We start from the raw sequence: 25,256 nt of genomic DNA on the forward strand, positions 1-25,256 counted from the left end.
TAGTGAAAACTTTTGCAAAAGGTTTTTGTTTCTTTTTCTATTTTCTGATTTTTCATTGAAATGAAAAGAACTGCCAGGCAGGATCAGACCTGAGGCCCTTTCCTGAGCTAATTACAGTTCATTTGGAACCTTGTTAAGGTCCTGAGGCTGTTAAATTTCCCCTTCCCCTGTGCTTTGCTTTGCATTTATCAGCATTTTAATTTGATCTGCCATTGTGCTATCCCTTCATCTACCTGGTCTAACCCTCCCCAAAGTTCTGCTCTGATCCTAACCTAAATAACTTTGTTTCATCACAGCAAAAAGCCCATTTTTCTTTTTGCTATCCTGTGCCTTTTAAAAATTTCAATTAAAAGAAATAAAGCAAAGTTATAAGATGCAAGGAAAATTTGAAGAAAATTTTTTTAAAAATCCATCATACTTCTGAACACATTAATTTTACTTCATTCTGTCACATCAAGGGGAAAATGCAGACTTGAAATTTCAAAAATATTATTTTTTCTAAAAAAAATGTTACCGAGAAATGTGAGTAGGAGCTGTTCTATTCCACCAGTGTGTAGTGGAAAATGACCTTTTTGCTGGAATAGTTTTTCCTTTTTTTTATCAGCTCTTTTAGTGTTGGGCCTTGTCTGCATCCAGGTCGGTTTCTGATCACCTGGCCGCCTGTGGCTGCAAGAGGTCCTTCGGCAGTAGCGAGGGGGATCCCCCACTGGAGTCTGGGTTTGGGCTTTTCATTGCTAAAGACTGATTGGGCTTGTGCCATCCAGACACTGGCACCATAGGTTCCCTTAAGCAGTGCAGAACCAGAGCCTCTCTGGTTTAGTATAGATATATTTTCCTTCCAGAGGTAAGATCTTGAGAGATGGCTGCGATGAGTGACTGATTTGGGTGGCACCTGTTACCCGGTGAGGTTTCTGGTTACTGTCTGGTGGAGACCTATCATTTTTTCTTCGACAGTGATGGGTAACTCGGGTATTCTTGATCATAGTGTTTCTTATGTTCCAGTTTCCTGACTTACTGCTCTTTCATAGATCTATCAGCGGTAATTGTCTTCTGGCATCAGAAGCTTCTTGGCTCTAATGTTTTTATCCTGCCCAGGGGTCTGTGAAATACTGAAGTCCTGTATAAGTCTAAAATGAGCCGAGGAGTTGTTTGGACTATTCACAGTACCACAGCCCACATTACTGAATATACTGAAGTAAAATCGTCGCCTCTGGGTGGATCTTACATGACATCTTGTCTGGTGACAGTCCATCTGGGCCAAATAAAAGCAGCCTCCTTCTAAACTCATCCGAATCTGGATTTATAATCATGGGTTAAACACTAGTTGCATGGAAAGTCCTACATACAAGATGCAACTTCTTCTCTTGATGTCTGTAAATGCTAAGTGGCTCAACAGTCTCTCAAACAATTCTTTCTTTTAATTATTTTCTATACATCCTTTTCAGGGGACCACCCTTTCTGAGGTCTGTCATGCCCCATTTAATGCCAGGGGTGTGACACCCACCCCACGAATGTTAACTTCCAGTTGAACCTGTCAGGAAATTGAGTGGAACTCCTGCTTTGTGGAGACCGAGCACTTTTCTTTGCCCTCTTCCCTGAAATACTTTGTGTTTTCACCCTTTGTCCTTTTGCACTTGGACAAATTGTACTTTACACATCATCTTGCTGTTGATATCTGGCTGCAGCTGTATTCTTCAGGGTTTTGTATGCATACATGTATGGTTAACGGTCTTTTGTACTGTGTTAAGTGCAGTGAAAGCTCTCGTTGTTGTTGCCATAGCACAAAGGCGAGACAGAGACAGCCCTGGAAATTTCTTGTTCTCTGAGTGCCTGTTTTTACATGATTTTGTTAGTTGCTGGCGCCTTGGAGGGGCTGGAGAAAAGAAAGATCAGGAAGAGAGCAGACAGCAAAGAATCGCAGAATGGGAGAAGGTGAGGACAAGGGGACGGCCATCCTGTCCGTGTGCCTCTTCGTACAACCACTTATACTACACAGCGGCATGGTGTTCCTGAAGCCTTGTTTCAGATTACGTGATTGAGGTTCCTTCCCCGCTCAGAAAGTTTGGTAGAGCATAGCATTAAAAAATTATTTCTCTTTGTCTATACAGCAAGTAGACAACAGGGCGGGGTTTTGGGGCCCGTTCCAGAACGGAGATAACACACATACCTCCCAGAGCAGGCTCCTTAACCTTTTCAGACTCAAGGGACCTGTCATTAAACTCAAGGCACCCGTCAGAAAATTACGGTTCTTAATTTTCATTCATGTTTTGACTTCCGACAAATACTAGAATATTTCTTCTGTTGCAAGGAACCCAGAAGGAGCGCAGCAAGTCAGGATGTGTTTACCACTCTGGATCCCGATTTGAAATCTCTGAGCATTTATAGATGTGGTCCAGGAGGCAGGGGCGGGGGGCACTTTAATTAGCACAGCACTGAGAGTCACATGCACCAGTGTCCCCGCTCTGAAAAATGGCGGCAGGACACTTTGAACTAAAGCTCGTCAAACGAACTTTCATTTAAAGCGCCCCGCCACCATTTTTCAGTGTGGGGATGCTGATACTTGTGTCGCTGGAGTCTGCTGGAGCACAGTAATTATCATGCTGCAGCAGACTTGATTAATCATGTGTGCTCTGACACGCTGTAATTATAGTGTGTCAGAACAGCCTCCCTGCACGTGTATAGGAGCTCTCTGGGTTTATCATGTTTGCGCACCTGGCGGTGCTAACATTGTACAGCATCCTGCGGCACCCTTGAAAGGATCTCAGGGTACTCCAGGGTGCTGCAGTACTCTGGTTGAGAAGTACTGTCCTTGAGTTTAAGGCAAGAAGGGATTGTTATGATCATCTCATTTTAGTGACGTGAAAATGGTGAGAGGGTTTTCTGTTAAAATTCCTACTTGAATTTGCCTTCTCTCCCTTTCATAACATTATCCCAGACCCTTTGACAGTTCTCATCATCTCCTTGTTGCTCTTCAAAAACTTGGAGAGCTATCGTATGCCTCCCTACCCTTTCTGTCATCTGGACAAGCTGTGCATATTAATTCTTTTAGTTAATCTTTCCTAATAAGTCTGTTCCTCCAGGGCTTAATTATTTTTGCTTGTCTTCTGAATCTTGCACTTTGACATTCCTCTTCTATTGGGGTCTTAGCACTGTACTCAATATAAAATTGAAAGCTCGTGTCTGATTTGGCTTCCACTACCTTTTTTGGCATAACTGCTTTCCAAGTATTCTTCTCCCACCAAGAATCTTTGTTGTAGAATAAGACAGGGAAGATTAATAGGAGACAGAGAGTCAATAGAAGGCTAAGACAAGAGTATGCCCCAATTGGTACAAAACACTGCAGTGCTGTTTCAACTCACTCCAGACTTCCAGTTTAACAGAGATAGGAGATGTCCGCATCTTAAGCTGTTGATAACTTTGTGTATGACTTATGAAGACTCTGGGCCAGATTCTGGTTGTGTGTAGTTATTTACAAAAGCACACAGAGTACAAGGTACAACCCCTCTGATTGTACACCCATTTTGTATTCACTGATGCAGCGAACTTCACGAGCCGCGGCGCAGCAGAGAATCTGGCCCTTTCTAGTGCATGTCTGTGGCTGCAAAATTGACAGATTAGTTTTATTTAACAACATGCAAACTTGTAGATCCCTACCCTAGGAGCTGCAGGCTGGCTACGCCAGCACTCTTCTGCTGACACTGTTGTTAAATTTAGTTCCTATGTCTGTTAGATACGAGTTCTGTGAACTTGTTTACTGAAGCAGATATCTAGGCTGTATTTCGTATTTATTAGGGGTCTGATCCAGCTCTTACTGAGTTTAGGGCTAGGGACAGAAGTTACACATGAACTGATTTAAGTGATCAGAAACTAGTTTAAACCTGTAATAGAACAGAAGTTCAGGGCACATAAACCGGTTTCAAAATGGCTGAAACTGGTTTAAGATAAACCTGATTGAATGTAGTATCAGACTTAACTGATTTATGAAACTTCTGTCCCAAACCCCTTCCTGGTTCAAGTTAAATCACAGCCCCCCAGCATCCCAGGATGCTTTGCAGCCCTGTGCTGTGCTGTCTGTTCCAGGAAGCAGGGTTGGCCCTGCCCCTCTGCTCCCCAGCCTGAGCAGGGAGGCCTGGCTGATGAGGGGTGGGAGTGGGAAACCCAGCTCTCCGCTCTAGCGGCAAACCGTGAACTCTCCTGCTAGCTACAGTGGCCAGTTAGATTCAATACTTGCACTCAGAAAAAACAGTTCACTGTATCTTTTGTTCCATCCAGCCAAAGGATTTCCCTTCAAATATTCTTCCCCTCAAAGCAATTCCCTTCTCCAGTGTTACTTGTTCTTTTCTCTGCCCTCATTCACCTCTTTTCAGCAGGTTTCCTTTTTCCTGTTCTGTCTCAGCTCTCTGTCTCCACTCACTTGAACTGGCATTAAGCAGTCAGGTCCCAGTGCCTTGTGTCCACCCACAGAGGTAGAACGTGAGCAGCAGCTTTGGTTTGTTGAGTAGATGTGATATGTCTTATTAGACCAACTAAACAGTTGGAAAAATTGTTCTTTGCAAGCCTCTGGGGTTTTGTGTGCTCTCCTGGGTAGAATAGAAGCCAATAAGCAAAATGCAGGTCTGTGAAAATACAAATGCGTGGCAGTGAGGTTCACAGGGAATGGCAGATAATAGGTGCGAGAAAGGTAGATGGGGGGGGAAAGGGGGAATGGTGACCTAGTGATAGAAAGTAGCTGGTAAAACGCAGAGAGGCTACCTGGGGTTATTGGATGGCAGCTTTCCCCTTCTTTAAAGAGACAGTTACCTTGCAAAGGCTCCAGCCCCACAGCAGCATGCACACAGGTGAGAGCAGGGGGTGCCCCCTCCCCTCAAGCAGGAAGTGGGGAAAAGCCTTGGAGCTTCAGTCCCTTCCCTTTGGCAGTGGATGGCAGGCTGGGAGCCATGCTCTAGTGCGCCTCCTCCCCACCCCCTGCCTTCTGGCCTGAGCCTCTGCAGGCATGTGGCTGCATTTCCTGAATCAAAAGTGAATGTCTGTTCACTTGCTTCTCAGTTTAATTTCTGCATTTTAAACTAACCTGCGAAGACTGAATTGATTCTGCCTCTGGCTTTTTGGCTGTCTGTACTTAGCCGAGGAGAAAGACTTGCTTGGTAAGTTGCAGTGATTGCTTGGTGAAAGCATGTGACCTGTTGTACCTAGGAGGTCACATGCAGTGACTCTCATTGTTCCTTGTGACCTTAAAATCTATGAACCTGTGACTCCCCTGGACTGCAGTAGGTGGTGAGCTGGCTTGCACCCCAACTCAATATATTCTTACCAGAAAAATTGTGTAGTCATAGCCTGGATTTGAGAATTAAAGTTGGACAGCTTTTTTGATTGGAAAGTGTTGTTTTCTTCTAACATTTATGTGTTTTCTTTTTTCTTGGTGGTTGTTGCTGAGGGTAGAATTTCATCAATGCCGTAGTGAAAGTGATAACAGAGACTTTTGCTCCAAATGATTCCTTAACTGAAAATTGGGTAAAGTTAATCCCTCAGGCTCTTGCTGTTAGCAAATTCACGGACTTGATATTCATGCTTTTCTTCTAGGACAGATCAAGATTGAGAAACTTGGTTGCAGAGAACTGCAATTATTATGCCCAGCTTGCAACAACAGTAATCAAGCTACAGTCCCTTGAGTGCACAGGATCTACCCCATTTATCATTTTCATTCTCAACAGCTATTTAATAACCTTTTCCTTTTTTTCATTTGGACCCTGCATGGACCTGAGGGCTGCAAACCTACAGACTTGCCAAAATATCCCACTTACAACACTGTTCTTGCTAAAGTCACTGCTGCCCTTTGACAAAAAATCTATAGCAAGATGAAATTTCTACAGCTTAACTCTTAAAAGACAAGGATCCTCCCATTGGAAGCTGATAGGATCTGAATGTGGGTCAGCAAAAATGTCACAGTAAGAATCTGTGCTCAGTCACTTGGTCTTACGGAGAGAATCTTTTCTATGCTTGCCCAAAAAGGCCAACGTGGAAATTCACTAGCACTGTTATATTCAGAGATTCACTTTGCAGCACAGCTTTCTTATAAGAGGAAAGAGATCTAAAGCAACTTCACTAATGCTGTCCTAGGATTCAAAGCAAGCAACATCAAGTCAGGAAACCTAGGCTCTATTCTGAAATCTGCCTCTGTGTTGCTTTGTGGCTTTCAGAAAGGCATTTTACTCCCATGGCTTTGGGTAGGGACAAATGAACAAAGTACAATGATTTAAAAGGGGTTGAGGGGTTGCCATGCATCAGGTATTCTGCATAAATGAAAGCTAAATTGGGGCAATTCAGTCCTGATTCATCCAGGGTAATTTGCCCCAGTTCACCTACCATACATAGGGTAGGCAGGTGTAGAGATAGATACTGCAGAACAACCAAGAGTCCTTACCCCTCGCACTCTGGGTAATGTGCTTCTTTGTTCATATCCTCGTTCTTCTCAGCAGTTTCATGACAATCATACTTAATCTACCTCACTCTTTGTATCGCTTTTTATTAAAAACTTTAAAGTGCTAAAAAACAAAGTGCTGCGTGAATGCAGAGAGGGGCCAAGCTCTCAGCTGATGTGAACTCACATAGCTCTACTGACTTTCAGTTTGGATCAGCTGACTTGTGACTGTTTAGCCGTAAGGCCGGATCTTATTTTACCTGTTCAGTCCCTAAGTGCAGCCCAACTCCACCGTACTCAAGTCCTTGAAAAACTGCTGATGACAAAGCTGAAGGGCCACTTCCTGCTTGCTGCTTCTTGTGACTCGTCTTACAGTTGCAATGATGGTGTGGAGGCACAAAAACATGGTTGCAGGGATCTAGTCCTAGGGAACTGGTATAATAGATTCTGACCATAAGGCTACAAACAGATACCAGTTTTGTCCTGGGACAAACCACTTTATCCCAGAAGAGTTCTTCAGATGTCCTGGAACAAACCCAAGAAAGGTTCACAAGATAAGAAGTGCTAGTGTCATTGCAAAGTGTCCTGGGATTACAGCATTGAATCAATGGCAGAAAAGCAGTGATGCATTCAGGTGGTCACTAAATCCTAATTGGAAGGTGAATGTATCCATGCCAATTCCAGGACATTTCTGTTCTGGGACAAATGCAGGCAGAACTTGTCCTGGGACAAATGCAATGTCTGTTCCTAGCCTGACTGACTGGGTGAATTGCAGGTAAAGACAGAACTTTGCCAGCAGAGGAACCTTTGTTGGTATATATTATTTCTCCCTCATTTGCTTGCTACCACACTACACTGAATGTGGAAGGGAAGACTAATATATCAGAAAATAATAATAAAGATTTAGCTTTTATCTGGTGCTTTTCATCAGCTGGACTTGGGGTGTGGTCACACAGTGCATTTACACCAGTATAGAAGAGAAGTGGATGCAGGAGGAATGGTCCTACGCTGATGATAACATCCTTTTGCCTGACTTCAGGCTAACACCCTTAGCTTCCTAAGGGAGTCAGTGGAGAATTACTTCAGGATATACATCAGGGATATAACTGTGTTGATTTAAGTTATACCACTTTAGGTGTCGTGAGTCTGTAGCTTATCTCAGGTTATCCATTTGTTCAAGGCAAAGAGGCTACAACAAGGTGCAGTGATAGAAATTAATTGTATGGAGCTCCCCCCAGTAGCTATTTGTTGGTCTGTCTGCTCCAGATTCCAGTATAACTTACAGCTATGTACAAACCTCACAGAGATTACCACAATGTAAATGGGTCGAGAGTCCAGCCCCTCAAATTCTTTACAAAGGAGGTCAGTATCATTGTGCCCATTCTGCAGGTGGGTAAACCGAGGCGGGTATCTTGCCTAAAGTCTCCAAGTTGGCCATCTTCATATAATGCATTTGTCTTGTTTATCAAAGAAGCAACAGAGCTGTGTAACTGTAAAAAGGCATGAAAGAAACTGCAAAATGTTTAGTTTCAAAATGACAGTAAGAAAAATGCATGCATGCAGAGTCATACAGGAGAAACTTTCTTGTTCCTGCCACACAGGCTGGGGGCTATATAAATCATCGTAGCTCTGGGGCAGTTGTAATTTACAGTACCATATGTGCTAACATGTTCCAAATGTTTTATGCAACTCTTTCAGTATCCCTATTCAGTTAAAAGAAAAATAGATTTACCATACCTCACAATTCTTCTTCTACTATGGTTCTAAGTCAAGACATCTTTTAAAAAAAAAAGCAAAAGCAAATCATCAAATGCTTTTTATAGTGGTTTCAAGCATGCAAGAAGCTAAACAGGAATAAACATGTATGGTAGTCTGTTCTCACCCTTTCACATTTTTCTAATTAAAAATAATAATGTGCAAGGATTAAGATGATTAAGTAGGATTTGGGAGATGACACGTGGGTCAAAATGACAAACAGGGATACTGGGCAACTGCATACCTACACCATGTGGTTGGGAATTGGGGGAGCTGGACTCCAGTGCCAGCTCCGATCTATACGGTGAGCTTGGACAGGCCACAATAAATGTCTGCCTCGGTTTCCCCACGTGTAGAATAAGGATGAAGGTACATCCCTATGTTTGCAAAGTGGAGGATGTTGTGGTTAAGAATGTGTATGGATCTAGGACATCTGTAATCTATTCTTGTTCTGGCATAGATTTCCTGTGCGATGCAGAACAAGTAATTTAATAGCCTTGCCTCGGTTTCCTTCCTGTATAATTGGATAGTAATATTTTTACCTCACTTGGTGGCTGTAAAGGTAGATCCATTGGTGTCTGTGAGATGCCAAGCTTCCCTGGTGTTAAGCCCCTCAGAAAATCCATAGATAAAAATAAAATGTGTAAAGTGCTTTGAGATTCGCTGTTGAAAGGTGCTATATCAGTGCCAGCTTTATTATATTTTTAAGAAATGTCTTTGCGTCCAAACTTACATGACTTCTGTATGCTTCATCAAGGCATTGCCTAGCCACCTTGCTTTTGCAAAAATTTCAACTTTTTCTACGTTAAACGGTGTTACAAATCTCCTTTGTAACTAAGCGGTCAAATGCAAAGCTGTGGGTCCCTTTGTTTCTTTGGTGAAGTGATCAGTAAGGCATAGAAGGCAAGACAATATTTTTTTTTATCACTTGTCCTTCTTTACACTGCGTGGCAATTTGAACAGAAATTTAGAAGTATATTTTGGATTTTGTTAGTGTGCGAGTAATCTCTGTGCTTGTGGTTTCAGTAATCTTCATTTGAATTTAATCACATATTCCAGAGTTACAAAGATTTGTTGTTTCTTTGCTCAGCTAAAGGATTATCTCAAGGAGTTTTCAAAATGTTTTGAATTTGTTAGCTGTTCTTTTAATTAAGCAATTGCCAGTAATTAATCAGAAATGTTTGAGTGATTGATCCATCAGAAAGTTGCATTTAAAAAAAAAAAGTAATCTTCCTTCCCTCATCACATGTTTGTAGGTAGAGAGACAAATCTGTCTTTTGTAGGAATAAGAAAAATCTCTATAAGCTTGTGCTAACAATATAAAAAATGAACCTTAATTAAACTTGAGGCCATAGAATGCGTCCAACTCTGGAGCCTTGAAGGAGAAGGAAGAGCAGTAGCAAGGCGGGTTTACTTTGCTGTGGCCTAGAACATGAAGCTGTGATATGAATGTGAATGAGGAGACAATTAAGTCACTCGCTGAGTGCAGAGCCATGGAGACGTTTAATTAGCTCAAGGAGCTAAAGCTGTAAAACGTGGAGATTGCTGTAGAGTCTAAATATGTGAAGCAGTTTTGCTGCTAAATTAAACTTTTAAAGAATACCTTCTAAATGTGAGAGTGTGTTATGGTGGTTGAGGAAACCAGGAGAGCTGGGCAGTTGTCCCAAACCCAGGTCCTCTATGGAGGACAGGGAGTAGGTCCTGTCCTGGTGCATGGGGCCAGCGGTGTTACTTTTGCAGAAACCCCAGGGCGAAGGTTGAGGCAGAAGTATCTCCTGGAGTGCTTGTAAACCTCGGACACAACAGACCTGCCTGGTGCAGCCACGTTCAGAAATCTGGCTCAGAGATGTCACTGGTAGATGATGCTCACTTTCTGGATTTTTGCTCCACACAAAGTCCGTTGGACCTGATTGCTTCCAATTTAATTTTGCTGGATACTGCATAGATGTGAAAAGAACTTGGATATTGTAAGATCTTATACCATATTTACATGCACCTTTCCCTAGCACATTAGCCTGCCAAAATTGGGGCTTGTGTCTTAAGCAGGCTGATTTTTCTTCTCTAGAACAGAAGCATGGAAGCACTGTTGCAAGATGGCTGCCAGATTTCTGCCTCTGCCAGCCTCAGGGAGCGAGGGAGTAAGCTCACCCATCGGAGCAGAGCTACAGTCAGGGCCGTCCCGGGGGGGGAGGAATCAGGGTGACTGCCCTGGGCCCTGCACTTTGGGGGGCCCCTGGTCAGCGCTGCATAGGCCCCACCGCAGCTGCCACGTGCTGCCGCTGCTGAACACCACCAGCCCCGCGCACCCCTAGGGCCAGGTCTGGCTACAGTGTTAAAGTTGTCCCAGCCACAGCTGCTGCCATTAGGATCCCCTGCAGCCAGCATTCAGCTGTGACGGGAAAAATCTCTTTTCCTTTATTCTGCCTCCCCAAAACAGTGTGTGTGTTTTATTTGGGGGGGTGTGGTAAGCGAGAAAATACGGTATTATTTCAACTACAGCTTGCATTTCTGTCTGTCTATGCGTGGGACACTCTAAGTATTAAAAAATACAGTTTACCTTCCTTCCTTCTTCCTTTTCTTCCTTACCGTATAACAGGAAAGTCTGTTTTACTTCCTTTACAACTTTTGATCTAAGCCAGTCACTCATACTCTCACTGCCGATTTGAATGTTAACGTTTTTAGAGTGAAATTACATTGACGCTCATTGGAAACTTGGTGAATACTTGCCACTCATGCATTTGCCCTGCTCTCCTGTAGGATGTAAATGGGGAAAAAAAGAGCAACATTACTTTATACAAGTTCCCTCACATTGCTAATAATCTTAGGCATCTGTTATAATCATGGCTAATAAAATCTGGAGAACAACTTGCTGTGTGTGTGTGTGTGTGTGTGTGTGTGTGTGTGTGTGTGTGTGTGTGTGTGTGTGTGTATTCTAGCTCCTTAAGATTGCAACCTGTTTACTGTTATAAACCCAGTTTTGCTCTATCTTCTCCCTTCCCAGGGAAAGACAGGGCAGTCGCAAAAGTGCTAGGCTTGAATTTTTCTACCAAGTCCTGAATTAAATTATGCATGAGGTCCTTGGTTTAGGACAGTAAAATGCATTCTGCAGACAACCTTCCAACTTGAATACAAAATATGGGGGGAGGGAGGAACCAGGAGTGAGATCCATGTTACGGTGCTGGACTCTGAAAAATGCAATTTAATGTATAGGACAAAGGCATGGCCTTCATCAGGTGCTAATTTGGCACTGGCTGCAGTGTGGCCTGCAGAAAGCAGTCAGGTGGTTTTGGTGTTGCCTGATGGAGGACTTTGGGGGGTGGGGAGACTGGCTCTCAAGGCATGACTCTGCTGCACACTTGCAGTGCCCTACAAAACTCATGGCACTGCTTGCTGTATTCTCCAGAACTGGAAGCAGTGCAGATGCATTTGTGATGTGCTACATTCAGGCTGATTATCCTGGTTCAGAAATAGCCTGTGCAGAGCATGAGGGAGCCACGGCCAGGCCCAGCATGATGGTCATTAGCCCATCTGTAGGGCCGTGTGACTGCAGCTTCTGCTTTGGGACGTGGGGCGTGTATAACAGTACCGTGTCTGGACAAGCCGTGGGCTAGTTCATGATGTAGACAGGCCCCTGTAATCAAAGCCTGCCGCTGGCTGCAGGGAGGAGAGAGGAGACCGGCAGGTGCTGCCCAGGGGATGGGATGTGGGAAATGCTGTAGTGCGGCTGCGGAGCTGGGTGGAGGAGGGCCCCGATGCTGGCAGGATGGGAGACCGTCACAGCCCGGTGGTCCTTCAGAGCCTTGTCGGCTCCTGCTGGCAAGTGTTAGGGAGGTGCACTGGAGCTTCATACCCTAAACCTCGAGGATGAGCGCTAGTAAGCTTGACAGCCCCTGCATCCTCTAGCCCTACATGTCGTAGTAGATTCATTAGGGACCCATCCGTGCTACTAATTGGCTAGAATGATTCCACCATCCCTTCCCCACACTTTCCTTGTCACACTTCCACGGTGTGACTTGGATTCCCAAATAGCTCTCTCGGCAACCTGAGCAGGGGTTTTGATTCTCCAAAGTGCAGTTTCCTTGTGATGAAGTACCTCCTTCTGCTGTGCTCTTTAATGCATATTAATGAGCACTAAGCGGTGCTTGACTTGAGTAATTTGCAGTCGGGATGGGAAGCCTTTAGCAGAAGGGCCCGGGGGCATCCTACCTGGGGAAATATTTGCAAAGAACGGGCCATTTGATACGCTTTGGCACATTCCAAAGGCGCATGCTTTTTCTTTTTTTTAGTATTTTTATAAGTCAGGGGATAAATCGCTCCTGGCAGGGAAGTTTTAGCAATATCCTTTCCCTGCATCCCCCTTCAGTTTGAATATAAATGTCCCAAGAGAAAGGAGCAGGGTGGGGGAGAGAAGAGTCGGCTCAACATTTCTACCAGCTTTTAACTTTGTTTCTGTGGCAGAGGCTGAGTTCCACATCTGGTCCTGAATTACCCAGCATTTTCCTGGAGTAGATCATAGTAAACGGGGGGCATTGAGTGCGCAACCGACCTGGATGTGGACTGAAGACGAACCGATGGGTGGGATAGCAAGAGCGCTGCTTGGGAGCTCTTCGTCTAACAACGTGGCCACTCTCCTGCGGTCAAAAGGTTGATGACGACCTTTTACCATTTTCAGTTGATAAGGTCCAAGGGCCCATCCTGCTTTGTTTCCCCTGGGGGAAATCCAGCAACTCTCCAGAGATTTTTTTTTAAACTTTCCCTCGTCTATGAAACCAAAAGCAGAAACTGGCCGAAACCCTTACAACTTTTGTCAGAAAATCTTGATTCCCCAACCTCAACGGACATGGGTCACGCTGCTCTGGTGCCGTGTGGGACTTTGGTGGCCTTGTTCCCCCTTCTCCCCTGTGTACCATGGCCAGGTCGTTCCAGGACGCACTGCTTCCTCTCTCGGGAGGAGGAAGACCCGGTTCTCCAATGTGAGGGATGTTGTCCAAGAGAGTGGGGAGGAGACTTGAGACACGCTGAAGCATCATGGTGATAAACTTGAAGGCAGAACTGGATTAACCCTTTGGTGTGCCCTAGGCAAATAAACTCATGGGCCGCTACTTTATACTGTATATTTATATTACTTTTTCATTCAATTATTATAATATGTAAAATAAGTGCGACTGGGCCCCTTCGTCACTTAGTCCTGCGACTAGTTTGCCTGTGCGTTAATCCAGCCCTGCTTGAAGGAACTGGAACAGAAAAGACAGTTGTGTAGTGGGTGCTCTGGGCCCCTTCCTCACCACCTTTGATGTGATCGAATGCCAGCCCCAGTTCATACTGGTTCTCTGAAATTCCCATACTGGGGGTGCTCTTGATCTTGCCTGGCCTAGTGCCTGGCCAGGGTAATGCCTGCCTTTTCTCCAGCAGACATGAGGCTTCACTCGGGCTAAACAAACTCCTTTTTCTCTTTCAAGAGATCACAGGTTTGTACTTCCGTCAGATCTGTTCAGCTGGTGATTTCAAGCGCTGCTTCCTTCTGATCCTTGGGTGAGGCAGTTCAGACCCCTCTAAATCGTCTTTGCTGTGCCTTATTGACAACAGGACAGCAGCAGCATTTTCCCTAATGCCGCCGGGTGGACTCTGTATTGTAAACCCCACATGAATTATTAAGGCCCAGCATAATTTGCTTAGTTAATGGCGGGCATAACCGACCTACACATCCATGCATTCTGTACTGTTTAGCTACATACACACAAATTGCTTGCATATATCCCATGGCAGCCAAGCCATATGCACATTTGTTCTTGGTTTAAATATGCTGTTCACATTATATTCCGCACCTCTGTCTGAGCCTGCAAATACTTGCTCCCTTCTCCATCTGTAGTTGTGCATATCATATGCAAAGATTTGAACATTTAGCTCTGGGCATGTATATAGTTTAAAAAAGAAGGAACATTCATTTTGAAAATTTCTTTTTACACATTCCCTTTTACTTGCAGCCTACTCGGTTCAGTGCTTATTTTCTTCATTGTCTTTGCTTCCTCTGACTGCTGAGCCTGTTTCACCTTCCTCGTGTCTGATGTCGAATCTAAATTAGATGAAAAGAATCGCAAGATTTCAAATTCAGTTTGCTCTCTGTACAGGCAGCCTGGTAACAGTCTAAACTGCTTAAATATAATTTTGTTTCTTTAATCCTTCCCTTTCAATCTCTTTTTGTATACATTATAGATATAAAATCTGCAACTGGATATCTTGCCTAATGTACGTTAAGATATGACAAATGAACCTGACATTTTTCCAGGGGGGAAACCAAAGAGCAGGCTGTATTTATAGCAGCGGTAAAAGTAGTTTGCTGTTTGTGAAAAAAAAAATATTTCAGTATACTTGTACTAAAGCCAAGATATGGCACAGGTTGGGAAATCTCTTGTGCCTAAGTGAGGATGTTGGGAAAATGAACATTGACTTCAAAGGAATCAGAATCGGGGTCCGTGCTGGAGCTCCTAGCACTACGATCTATAGACAACTTGGATTCCCAAGCAGACAAAGAATATGGTTTAAAGGCACAGAAATACTGAGTTGCATGTGCAGCAAGTCTAACGACTGGATAGACAACCATGCTTGACTCTTTAAGTCAACGACTGACAGATTAAACAATGCTGGTTGTGTGGTCAACTTCTGTCTCCTGGTCAGTGTTTTCAAGAATTGTGTTTGCTGCGTTTCATGTTCAGGCTTTCCTTTTACCAAGCTAGAGTTCATTAGTTTTAAGTTCTCAAATGTAGCTGAGCAAATGCACACCCAGGAAAATCAAAGAAAGGCAGTTATGCAAGCCAGCTGTTGACTATCCTAACCTCCTGCAGCAGGGCGAGTGCTGCGAAACAACACACATGCTTGAGCTAAAGAGCTAGAAGTGGTTCCACCCAGCTGAAAGTGGTAGAAGGATTTTTTTTTGTAGTTTGTTTCTTTCTGCTTAATGAATTACACGCTGCTGTAGTTAGCAGTGGACATGCTGAGAACATTGTGTAAGACTTCTTTTGATGTTTCGTAGAGGAATGAAGTTTTCATTTTCTTTTCATACCAGCATATTTGGTCTAACCTCAGTTTTTAAGCCTTTCTCCCTTAGAAATTGATTGCTCGTAATTGTGTTTTTAACAGTCTACTGGGCTAAGAGGGGTTTTGTGCCAGTACGGTGCCGTGGTCATGTTTATTTGACATGTTGAACGTAAGAAAAATTGCAAAGCCATCATATGAGGCTTAGCACTTCATTGTCTTGCAATGAGCAGAAAGGGGCTGGCTTTGCGCTTCTGCGCCATGGCACTGTGTATCAGGACCAGCTCGTTACGCTGAATCGATCCTTTGTTTAACAGCAGTGGGTATTTGTATAAACTCTACAGCAGTTTGTGCTAACAAATGACTAAGATGGTCTTAACCATTTTGTTATAGGTGACTTCTGACTGAGAGTCCATTTCCACATACCTGTTCTAGTCCCAAACCTTGCTAATTAGACTCTATTAGGAATCCCTTTGGTCTAGTATTTTACCTTTGTCCTTCCTTGTCAAGTTGAGGAACTGATGCTTCGTTTTGCTCTAATAAAGAATTCACCTTGCTTACTCCCTGCTTTCTAACTGCTCTCTGGAGAGCGCTAAAGTGTGCTTAAGCATATTGTAACTGTTTACTCACAGTGTCTGCTGCATGCACCGTAACGTGAAATGTTCGATCTCTGCCCTGTCACTCTAGGCTGGCATGATTCGCACAGACAAGGACGAGTTCTTCATCGAACCTCTAGAGAAGGGGACTCGGGAGGAGGAGGAAGGCGGCAGAACGCATGTCGTGTATCGCAGAACAACTGCCAAGAGGCCGCTTCCCAGTGAGAACACCGATATCCACCATAAAGGTAAGGCTGAGATGCTAATGACAGCTGATGTATAAAGCATAGTTGAAGACATGCAACCGATGCGCTTTACTACTTCTGGATTTTTTTGTCCTTGAGTGTGGCAATACCCTTTTCTTGGTCTGTGGAAGGGTGTGGGAGTAGCTGAAAGTTTGGGCTAGATTAAAAAAAAGCATTGCAGCTGCCAGAACATTTACCAGGCTGGGGGATCTCTGTTCCTTTTAATACACAAAACCAGACAATATTTTATTTGTGTAAAATGGCCAGCACAAGCCACTCTGAGTCTTTAAGCCCCATGTAAAAGCAGACAGAGCAGCAATGTTGGGGATAGGCACATACTGGGGAAACGACGCTCTCACTGGCTCTGCAATGGCCCACTTGGAAGGCTGCAGTACAGACATGGTGCCTGGGCTTTGTGTTGGCACCTTCTTATTCCCAAAAGGAAAATGAGCTGCCATATCTTCAGGTGTAGACGTGGAGCTGCCACAGAAGAGCGTGCTAAGCTCTGCCCACATCAGATACCAAAGTGAGATTTCACTCACCGCAGATGTGGCAAATTTCTGTGTGTTTTGCCATGTCCAAAGAGGCCCTTTGTAGCGGAGGTCAAAATACACTTCACAGCAGAGCCTGACGTAGCCGCAGGCGCAGTTGGCAGGAGCTTAAGCCCCTGCTCCTGGAATCGTGATGGAAGCTGCTGTATTGTGAGCGTTTATAATCTTACTGCAGTGTTGGAAAATAGCTCTGAGTTGCTCAGTTTCTTTTTAAACAACAGAGACTTAATGTTATTCACACCTTACGGCAGTATTTTTGTTTTTAGATGGTAAAAATTCCTCAGAAGTAGGGGTCTGGTATACAGATAGCACAAATCATATTTCAGTTTGGGCAACTTGACTGAAATTATTGGCACACTGTTCCTGCTAAAAGAAGACCCCTGACACTAATATCTCAAAACACCTCAATAAAATGTTAAGACCTAGACCATTGCTTTCTCTCCTGGAGCTATCTGAAACATAACACTACTGCAGCAAACTCTGGAGCACGGCCGACCAGTAACACCAGCTGAAACGGCGATTGTGCTGCAGCCCTAGTACTTGCCTGTGAATGTATTTATTTAGTGTAGGTGGTTTTGGCATATTATTCCAGCCATCTTACAGTGATGTCATCACCGGTGTGAAGAGCTTGAAGGCCACCGGGTAGCATGTTAAATAGACACTAGTCAACAATGTGGGGCATGGTTTGAACTTGTCCACAAGTGCATTTGTTGTCATTGTGAAGGCCTCATTGGTATAGGGTTCAGGCACAGTGACCCTGTCCAGTTTGAAAATGGTTGAGAAGTGCCCAATGACGGCATGGCCAGCTAAATTCTGGTTAACTAACTGTAGGGTCAGAAATGATGTACTGATCTCAGAAGGAGGTCATTGGTTTGTTGTCTCCAAGAGCTAGTTTGGTTGGCCAGGTAGACTTGAAAGTGTTGACAACTAGTAATAGTTTAACTAGACAAGCAACCCAATGTGGCAGAATTCCTGATATTTTTGCCAGAAGTCTGGTATGCTAGACAGTATCATACGCTGCTGTTAAATTGAGGAAGACAACACCAGTCTTCAGGTTTTTCTGAAGGCTGTTATCACTGAAGTGGTTAAGGCTAGAAATTGGTTGCATGTGCTCCAGCCATGGTGAAATCCCCTTTCATCTGGGCTTAGGGCAGGATCAATTACTGGAGAAATATATTGCAGAAATAGTCTCTCAAGTGTCTTGTAGCAGACATGCAGGAGGAAGATTGGTTGGTAACTTCCTGCTGATTGTGGGTCTTTGCCAGGCTTGAGTAGGCCAACAATTTTTGCTCAGCACGATGCCGATGGAATTTGTCCTTCATGGATAATACAGTTGAAGAAGAGTCGAGACCAATTATGAGCTCGAGGACCAAGATGTTTCAGAAACTGAGTGCCTGTTGTCATAGCCAGTTGTGGTGCCAGATTTTAATTTGCACAGCACAGCATCAAGTTCTTTTGGTGAAAATGTTTGTGGAGGATCTGGGTTCTGAACATTTTGTGGAAATGATACCGTTCTTCATGTATTCTTTGCTCAAAATCCTTCTTGTTATGGGGGCTCTTGCCACTTTCAGGAGGTGGCTAGCAACAGCATTGGCCAACACAGACGATCGAGTTTGGGCTGGGGGACATCGAGCTGCTCCCAGGCAGCGAATGAGACCCCAGCTCTTCTAACTGGAGTGGCAGAAATATTAGCTCATGAAGTTGAGTTCTCCCAGCGGTTCTGACGAGCAGCATCTAGTGATTCAAGAAGGTGATTGGCGGTATCTGGATCTCCAGATTTTTCATACTCATCTGGTAGAGCAGCACACTCTCCATCCAAGCAAGGAGTGTAGAGGGGGTAAAATCCTTTGGGTACAGAGGATTGCACTGCTTTATAGAGGGCACCACGGAAATGCATATAGGCTTCATCAACTGGGATGTTTTGCCGTGGGATGGTAACAATGGATTGTTCAACAGTCTCCATGAATAGGGACCAGTTGGCTTTCCTGAAGCTCCACCTGGATTTTCTTTTACATGTAATGATCAGGAGTTGTAGACCAATGTGGATGAGTGATGGACGGGGTTGGCTGTGTGGAAAGTCCTCGAGAACAATGCAGGATGCTCGCTGTGGGTGGTTGTTGACTGATATAACCCAGCATATGTCTTGAGAATAATCTTAGTCCCATCTTGCTGAGCGGAAGGTGTCATGCTGTTTAGAGTCACGGATCAGGGCAAGGTCATTCAGAGTCTGTGAATGAAAGCACATTATGTTTCAATGTTTGTACGGTGCCTACCACATGGGAGTCCTAGTTCATGACAGGGGCTGTTGGGTGCTGCCAAGATGTTATAGGGATTAGTAGCAGCAGTTTATCTCACCGCCTCCTGGGATCTCAGAGAAGACAGGAGCTAACGTGAATCTAACTTAAACCAAGGCAATGGGGAATTTACCACTTTTCCTAGGGTTTTAGAGGTGCCCATTGATGTTGCTCTTGGAAGGTCCTACGGTCTCTTACAATAGAGCTGGTTTCTAGAGCAGTGCCGTTATGATACCCCTGTCATGAGATCCTGGTGCACCATAAGCAATTGGTATTATGCTTATACTTTTCATGCCCTGGATTTTCTTCAGTTCCTACCATAACCAATTCTGTTTGTCACATTTTTTCTTGCCTTTTCCATGGGACATTTCTATCAAAGGGAAAGGAAAAGCCTGTGATGAAGCACCATCCCTCCTCCTCCTTTACAGCCCCCATAGCTCATCTTAAGTGCCTATCTTGCTAAAAGTCACAATTGAAAAATCCCATAATGTGTTTAAAATGAATCTCTACAGTATCTTTCCTACTTGTACTCTGTACTTCTTGCAGGGGGCCCAGCATACACTATGGCCAACTTTGTCATGCCATACTTCATGTTTGTCTCTAGCCAGCTTGGTACGGTCCGTTAGATAACTGATAGTTTCTGCTGCCTGGCCAAATACTCTGCATTTTGGACTCGCATCTTTCTTGCCATCTGCCTTTGCTGTAACATTAGTAGTAGTGATGATAATAATAATAATAAGTAAACTGCTAAACTACAATTAAGAAATAGGAAGCATTATTAATGACAACGGGAGCCATTATCATTTGGAAACTGGGAGTTTACTTGAATGAATGAAGAGCTCAGTCTCAGGTATTGCTGACTGGCTTTCGCAGAGACGGCTGTAATTCCTCTGACTTCAGTGTTTTGACTGCATCCGAAATGGGAACAGAAAAATCAAGGAAAAAAGTTCGAAAAGTTTGCAAACTGCCTTCCATTTTTTGAGCAGCTATTGAACTAATTGACAGTTTTCAAATGTGCCCCCAGCCTTCACAAGCAATGGGCTGGCAAAGACACCTCAGGCCCTGCTGCTGCAAGTCCTTCAAACTTCGGAGGTTGAAAGGGCTCCATATGTTCTGGGAGCATCTGAGCCCTCTCCTGCTTTTTCTTGAAGATTTCAGAGGCCATAGATAGAGCTTTGCGTCTTCCAGGTGGTAATTGCAAGTAGAAGAGAGGGTGCCAGGGTCAGCTGGTTGAGTAGGTGAAGAAAGGGAGATCCCTGGCCTTAAACTCAGCCATGCAGATCTTTTGATCCTGGACGTGTCCCTGGACTCCACCTCTTGTTTCTAGGCAGTCTGTTCAAACTGAATTGCCATGAACATTTCTCCTGCTTGCCTGACTATCTTACCAAAGTGATTTGCTTTAAGGAACAGGCTTACAGAGTGAATTTTATTTAGTTTTTCAGTTTGCTTTTTTTACAGATTGTTTCTCTTCTCCTTCAGCTGCATATTTTTATTGGTTTTCCACATCTTCTCAGTCCATACAAACTCCAGCTCAGAGTTTCTAAGTGAAGATCAGCATGTAGCCTCGATTAACATATGTCAAAATGTTTCATCGACTGTCAGCCTAGAAATCTGCGCTGTAGTGTGCTTCCAGAAAAACCCTAAAGCAATGGACCAGTTTTAAAGAAACATTCACTAGTGTTTTCTGTATGTTGTAGTCCTTAAAATCCACTGTGGGAGGTGACTACATTGTTGCCAAATCTCTGAGTTTTGTTGAAAGTCGAATGGTACTTGGTGAGTTTTTTAAAAGCCCAAGTTTTACAAGTCATGTGAATATGTGAGAATTTCAGCTTCCATGTGAAAAGGGAAAGTTTTTATGATAGCTGCATAGAAATGATCATAAATATGATCCCAAAGGCTCAGAAACCGCAAACAGATGTTTTTACTTTTTTTAATCTCTTGATTTAAGCCAAACTCATGACTTGGGGAGAGGACGTGACTCATGACTTTTGAATTCTTGGGTTTGTATATTTAATTTGTCTTTCTCAATGCTCCCGATCCTGGCAGGGGTGCATCCAGAGGGGATGCAGTGACGTGCTTGCACTCCTCTTTTGGACCATACTGCAGGAGCAGCAGCCAGGGACTAGTTTAAAGGCCCTGAAACAGGTAAGACACTGGGCCATTCCTTCCTTCTCCTGCCTGCTTCTGCTGTGACCTCCAGAGGACCAGAGATGGAGAGAGCGCCAGAGCTTCCAGTCAGGCTATGTGGGGAGCTGGGCTTGGCTGGAGACAGCAGTAATGGCAGTTTCCCCTCCCTGCCCAGTCCCCGCCGGGTGTTTCCCACCAACCTGGGACCAGTCACAGGGAGGGGAACAGACCTGCCGCTGCTGCTGCTGTCCCCAGCGGAGCCTGGCTCTCCGCGCAACTCCCTGCAGTCCCATCTGGAATGGGGCAGGAGTGGCCAGGACAGCAGTAGTGGCACTGGGTGGGTCCCCCCCTTCTTGCACCCAGAGCCATGAGTTGGAAAGGTGAGGGGCAGGAATGGGCGGGGAGGAGAAGAGAGGTGCCATGAGCACAGAGGGGAAGGGAGGGTGTGCTGAGAGCGAGGAGGTGGGATTCTTACCTGATTTGGGGACTTAGTCCCTGACTGCTGCTACTGCAGCATAGTCTGTCCATCCCAGGGTGGGAGAGGCTGGGAGTTGCTGGTCACTGCTCCTACACTCCTACACTTTTTAAAAATCTCGGGTCACCGTACAGCCCCTGGAAGCCTGGCCGCAGAAGTGGGGGGCTACACTGGTCACTACTGAAGCCTTGCTGGGTTTGCCCCTAGTTACTTCCGAGTGTGGGATCTACACCCTCAGAACAGGGAGATTTGTACGTAGCTCCTGTACAGCCTGGCCCCATGTTCTGGGCTGAGGCACTTGAGACGCTACTGCCCAGGCTTATGTCCTGGTGCAACGCAGGCAGTTTTGGTGCTGCCATAGATCTGGGTCCAACTGTCTGGGACACCCACGGAAGAGAACTGCAGCGAATGGGAGATGCCAGGAGCAGGGTTTGGGTAGCAATGTCATTTGGTGTCTTGTTTTTGGTGTCCGCAGAAATCGCATATAAAAGGAGAAGTCACATTTGTTTGGCCTTGATCATGAATTTTGCATTATGATCTCCACCAGATTCTGTAAAGAGAGCTTGAGAGCAGTGTTTTCTAACGTTTGCATCCATACTCCCCTACCTCTTTTGTCTTTATAGCAAGGGAAATGGGAATTTTATTCCATCTGCTAAGAAAATCAGACCCCTAAGCACAGAGGCTATCAGGGTATTTGCCTTCATGTGTGAAGGTTTTTTAAGACATGGAGCGCACTGGGAGAGAGTAGATGTGAAAAGAATGGCAAAGATGTATCTGATTTCAGGAAATTTTAGATTTTCTTCTGAGTTTAAACAAAACACTATCAGCTTATTAGGAAAACACAAATATTAGTTTCCAGTAACTTAAATTATTGAGTTTTGGTTTTGGCAGGATCATCTGTTTTTTGGCAAGAAGACAATGGGCTAAAGAGTACAATGTTTCAACCCATTTTCTCCCTTTACTTTCTCACACAGAGCTATTATTAATCTACTGGAGAAATTAAAGCCTCATGTTTTAGATGAGCAATAATTTTCTAAGTTCAAGCTGTATGTTAGGACTGTAGAAGCTCATTCTATTTAACCAAAGCATGGACTTTTTTTTTTTTTTGGAAAGGGGCCGAAGTACTTTCATATGCTGGTTTTTGTCAGAGGTAAATTGTTAAACTGTGGCAGGAATAAATTCTGCATTTCCTGTTGATTGTATGTTTCTTAATACTTACATGCATATAAGAAGTTTGTTATCTTTGGATTTAAAATCAGCAACACAGTGGGTATCTTAAAATATTTATACTCTTTTTTGAAAAATGGTAGCATTTGTAATGGCATTTGTAAATGCTTGACAGTGGTAAAACAGTTCTACACAGCAGCCCTTTTGAAATGTACCTATTGTGTTACTTCTTTTTTCTGACTTTGACATATCCCATCCTTATGTTCACATGTTCTTTACCTGTGAGAGAGACTATCGTTAATATAATGACGACATGTGAAAACTCAAGGGTTTAATTTTGTTCATGCACAAGTGTGTTGTGGTTAAAGCTAGATTGAAAATCAGGTCCGTAGAAAGAATATTTTTATAGCACACATAGCCAGCTGAACCATTGTGGCCAATATTACAGTAGTTGTGATCAATTGAAAGGAAACAGTTATGCTAAGATTTTACATAAAGTTTGCATTCTGCCTTAAAATCATGCCATAAATATACCACAGCTGTCTAGGTTTCAAGCAGATTTTGATTGTACTGCTTGACTGAGAGGCAGAGATTTCGATTTTAATTGACAGATATACTTACTATGCAGATAAATTGTTCCTTGTTAAGGTAATCCTTTATTATGGAACTAGGCTACAATTTAATTAATCAGAATCACTTTGGAACAGACAGATCATATTTGCCACAACTGCCTCCAAAATCCCTTGGAATTTCCAGAGGTTGTTGAAAGACTCACGGGCCACGACAAGCGTATGCCTGAAAACACCCGGTCTCCTGTAGTCTTGTGACCCATATGCCGGCAAGTACTGGGTACTTGGGCCTAGAGTCCTTGCCTACAAACCCGCTGTGGCTGAAGAGTTCTGGAGCAGGGACCTGCTCATCCCCTGTAGCTCTTTCCAAGCCCTGCACCTCCATTGCCCAGCTGGAACTTGGAGTTGGGACTTGCCGCTGCCCGGGACAGTTCCCAGGCCCCGCTCTGCAGTTGTGGGGTGGGGGCTGAGGAGTAGCAGTGTGCAAAGTGGACAGTATTCAATTTGGATTCAGCCCAATTTGGGGGACAGTGATTGGATTCGCTGATTTGGATCATTGTCCTGATTCGATTTGGCTGAATTGGAATTTAAAGATTCAGTTCTGATTCGGAGAATCAGTGATTCAGCCATAGATACAGCTTTACATGTTTTTTCTATGTACCTCAAGGTACCAGGTGCAGCTTATGAATGCTGAGATGGTGGAGTGGATAGAGCATCCCATGGGAGCATGGGGGAACGCGGTGGGGGTACATCCGGTCCACTTCTGGGTCGGCTGCAGAGCATGAGGGGGACACCCCCCCAGTGCCTCCCTGGCTCAGTGATCAGCCATGGGGGGACCCCAGGTGCCCCCCCAGTCCCAGGAGGCACCAGTCACCGAGCTGGGGGGCAGAGGGGGTCCCCCATGTGCTTGTGTTGGACCTGGAAGTGGACCGGAAGTACTTCTGGTCCACTTCCCAGTCCACTGCAGAGTGCGCGGGGGGCCTCCCCTCCCCGTGCGCTTCCATGGGACGCTCTATCCACCCCACCATCTCAGCATTCACAATCCATGCCTGGTACCTCGATGTACGTTGAAAAATCATATAAAGCTGTGTCTATGGCCGAATCGTCGAATCTCTCCAAATCGATTCAGAGGCTTCCGCTTTGATTTGGAGAGATTAATGGGTGTCCTGATTTGATTCAGATTTGGAGACTCAGCCACTGAATGGGGCCAGATCTCCTCCGAATTGAAACAGTAACCAAAGCTTCGCGCAGTTCTACTGAGGAGCCTGTTCCCTGCCCAGCTCCTGCTCCATGATCGCAATTACAGCGCTGTGGCTGAGAATGATCTCCCCAGCCTCTGCTCTGCAATTGTGACCTGGGAGCAGGGGCTCGGAGCTCACTGCTGGCAGGGCATGGTCTCGTCCTGGGCTCTGGTGCTCCAGCAGCATCCAGCTCCCGGGGACAGGGAGCAATCCCTTGCCCTGCTGCCCAGCTGACTGGGAGCAAACTTGCTCCCAGTTGGCTGTCTACATGCACCATACAGCACAGTAAGTAATCGGGAAGAAGTTTGCTACATTTTATTTACTGGTAGCACATTTACTTATGATTAGAGCCAAGTACTGCGCAGTAAGCGATCGCACGTGTAGATGGTGATGCTTACGGTGCAGCAATTGGCCCTAATCACGAGTAAAGCGTATCTTGTGGATGCGGCCACTGAGGCATAGCATTAGTTCTGTTTCAGAGCTGTCTGCTGATACAGTCCTCCTTCAATTTGACCACATTCAAGTGGTCAGGACCATCTGTGTGTTTATGGTCCCGTGATGCAGATGCTAGGCAAGGAATGTCCAAACTGTGGAGCTGCGCAGGGAGTCTGCTCTCTGGTGCGTTCGGCCAGAGGAATTGAAGATAATAGTCGATAGACACAGGTTCATAGGCACAATAATGTATCACAATAATTAATAACCGTACTACCCAGGCATGCTCTGGGGGCAGCCATTTTAATGTGTGTTGCTTGTGGAGAAGAGCGCTGGGATTGGGAGGGACTGGCG

General features: G+C 44.7%; 1 protein-coding gene across 2 annotated transcripts in view; it reads left to right on the top strand.

Annotated features, from left to right (window-relative positions):
- The window catches only part of ADAMTS2 (ADAM metallopeptidase with thrombospondin type 1 motif 2), a 246,603-nt gene that overhangs the window by 83,548 nt on the left and 137,799 nt on the right, over positions 1–25,256 (top strand). For both annotated transcript variants that reach the window (XM_090064427.1, XM_090064428.1), the window contains exon 3: positions 15,893–16,049. In XM_090064427.1, coding sequence (XP_089920553.1) covers positions 15,893–16,049 — 157 coding nt within the window. The remainder of the gene's footprint in view (positions 1–15,892; positions 16,050–25,256) is intronic.

Source organism: Crocodylus siamensis, chromosome 10, assembly GCF_052110815.1.
Source record: "Crocodylus siamensis isolate JL-2025a chromosome 10, ASM5211081v1, whole genome shotgun sequence".
In the NCBI taxonomy this organism is placed as follows: domain Eukaryota; kingdom Metazoa; phylum Chordata; order Crocodylia; family Crocodylidae; genus Crocodylus; species Crocodylus siamensis.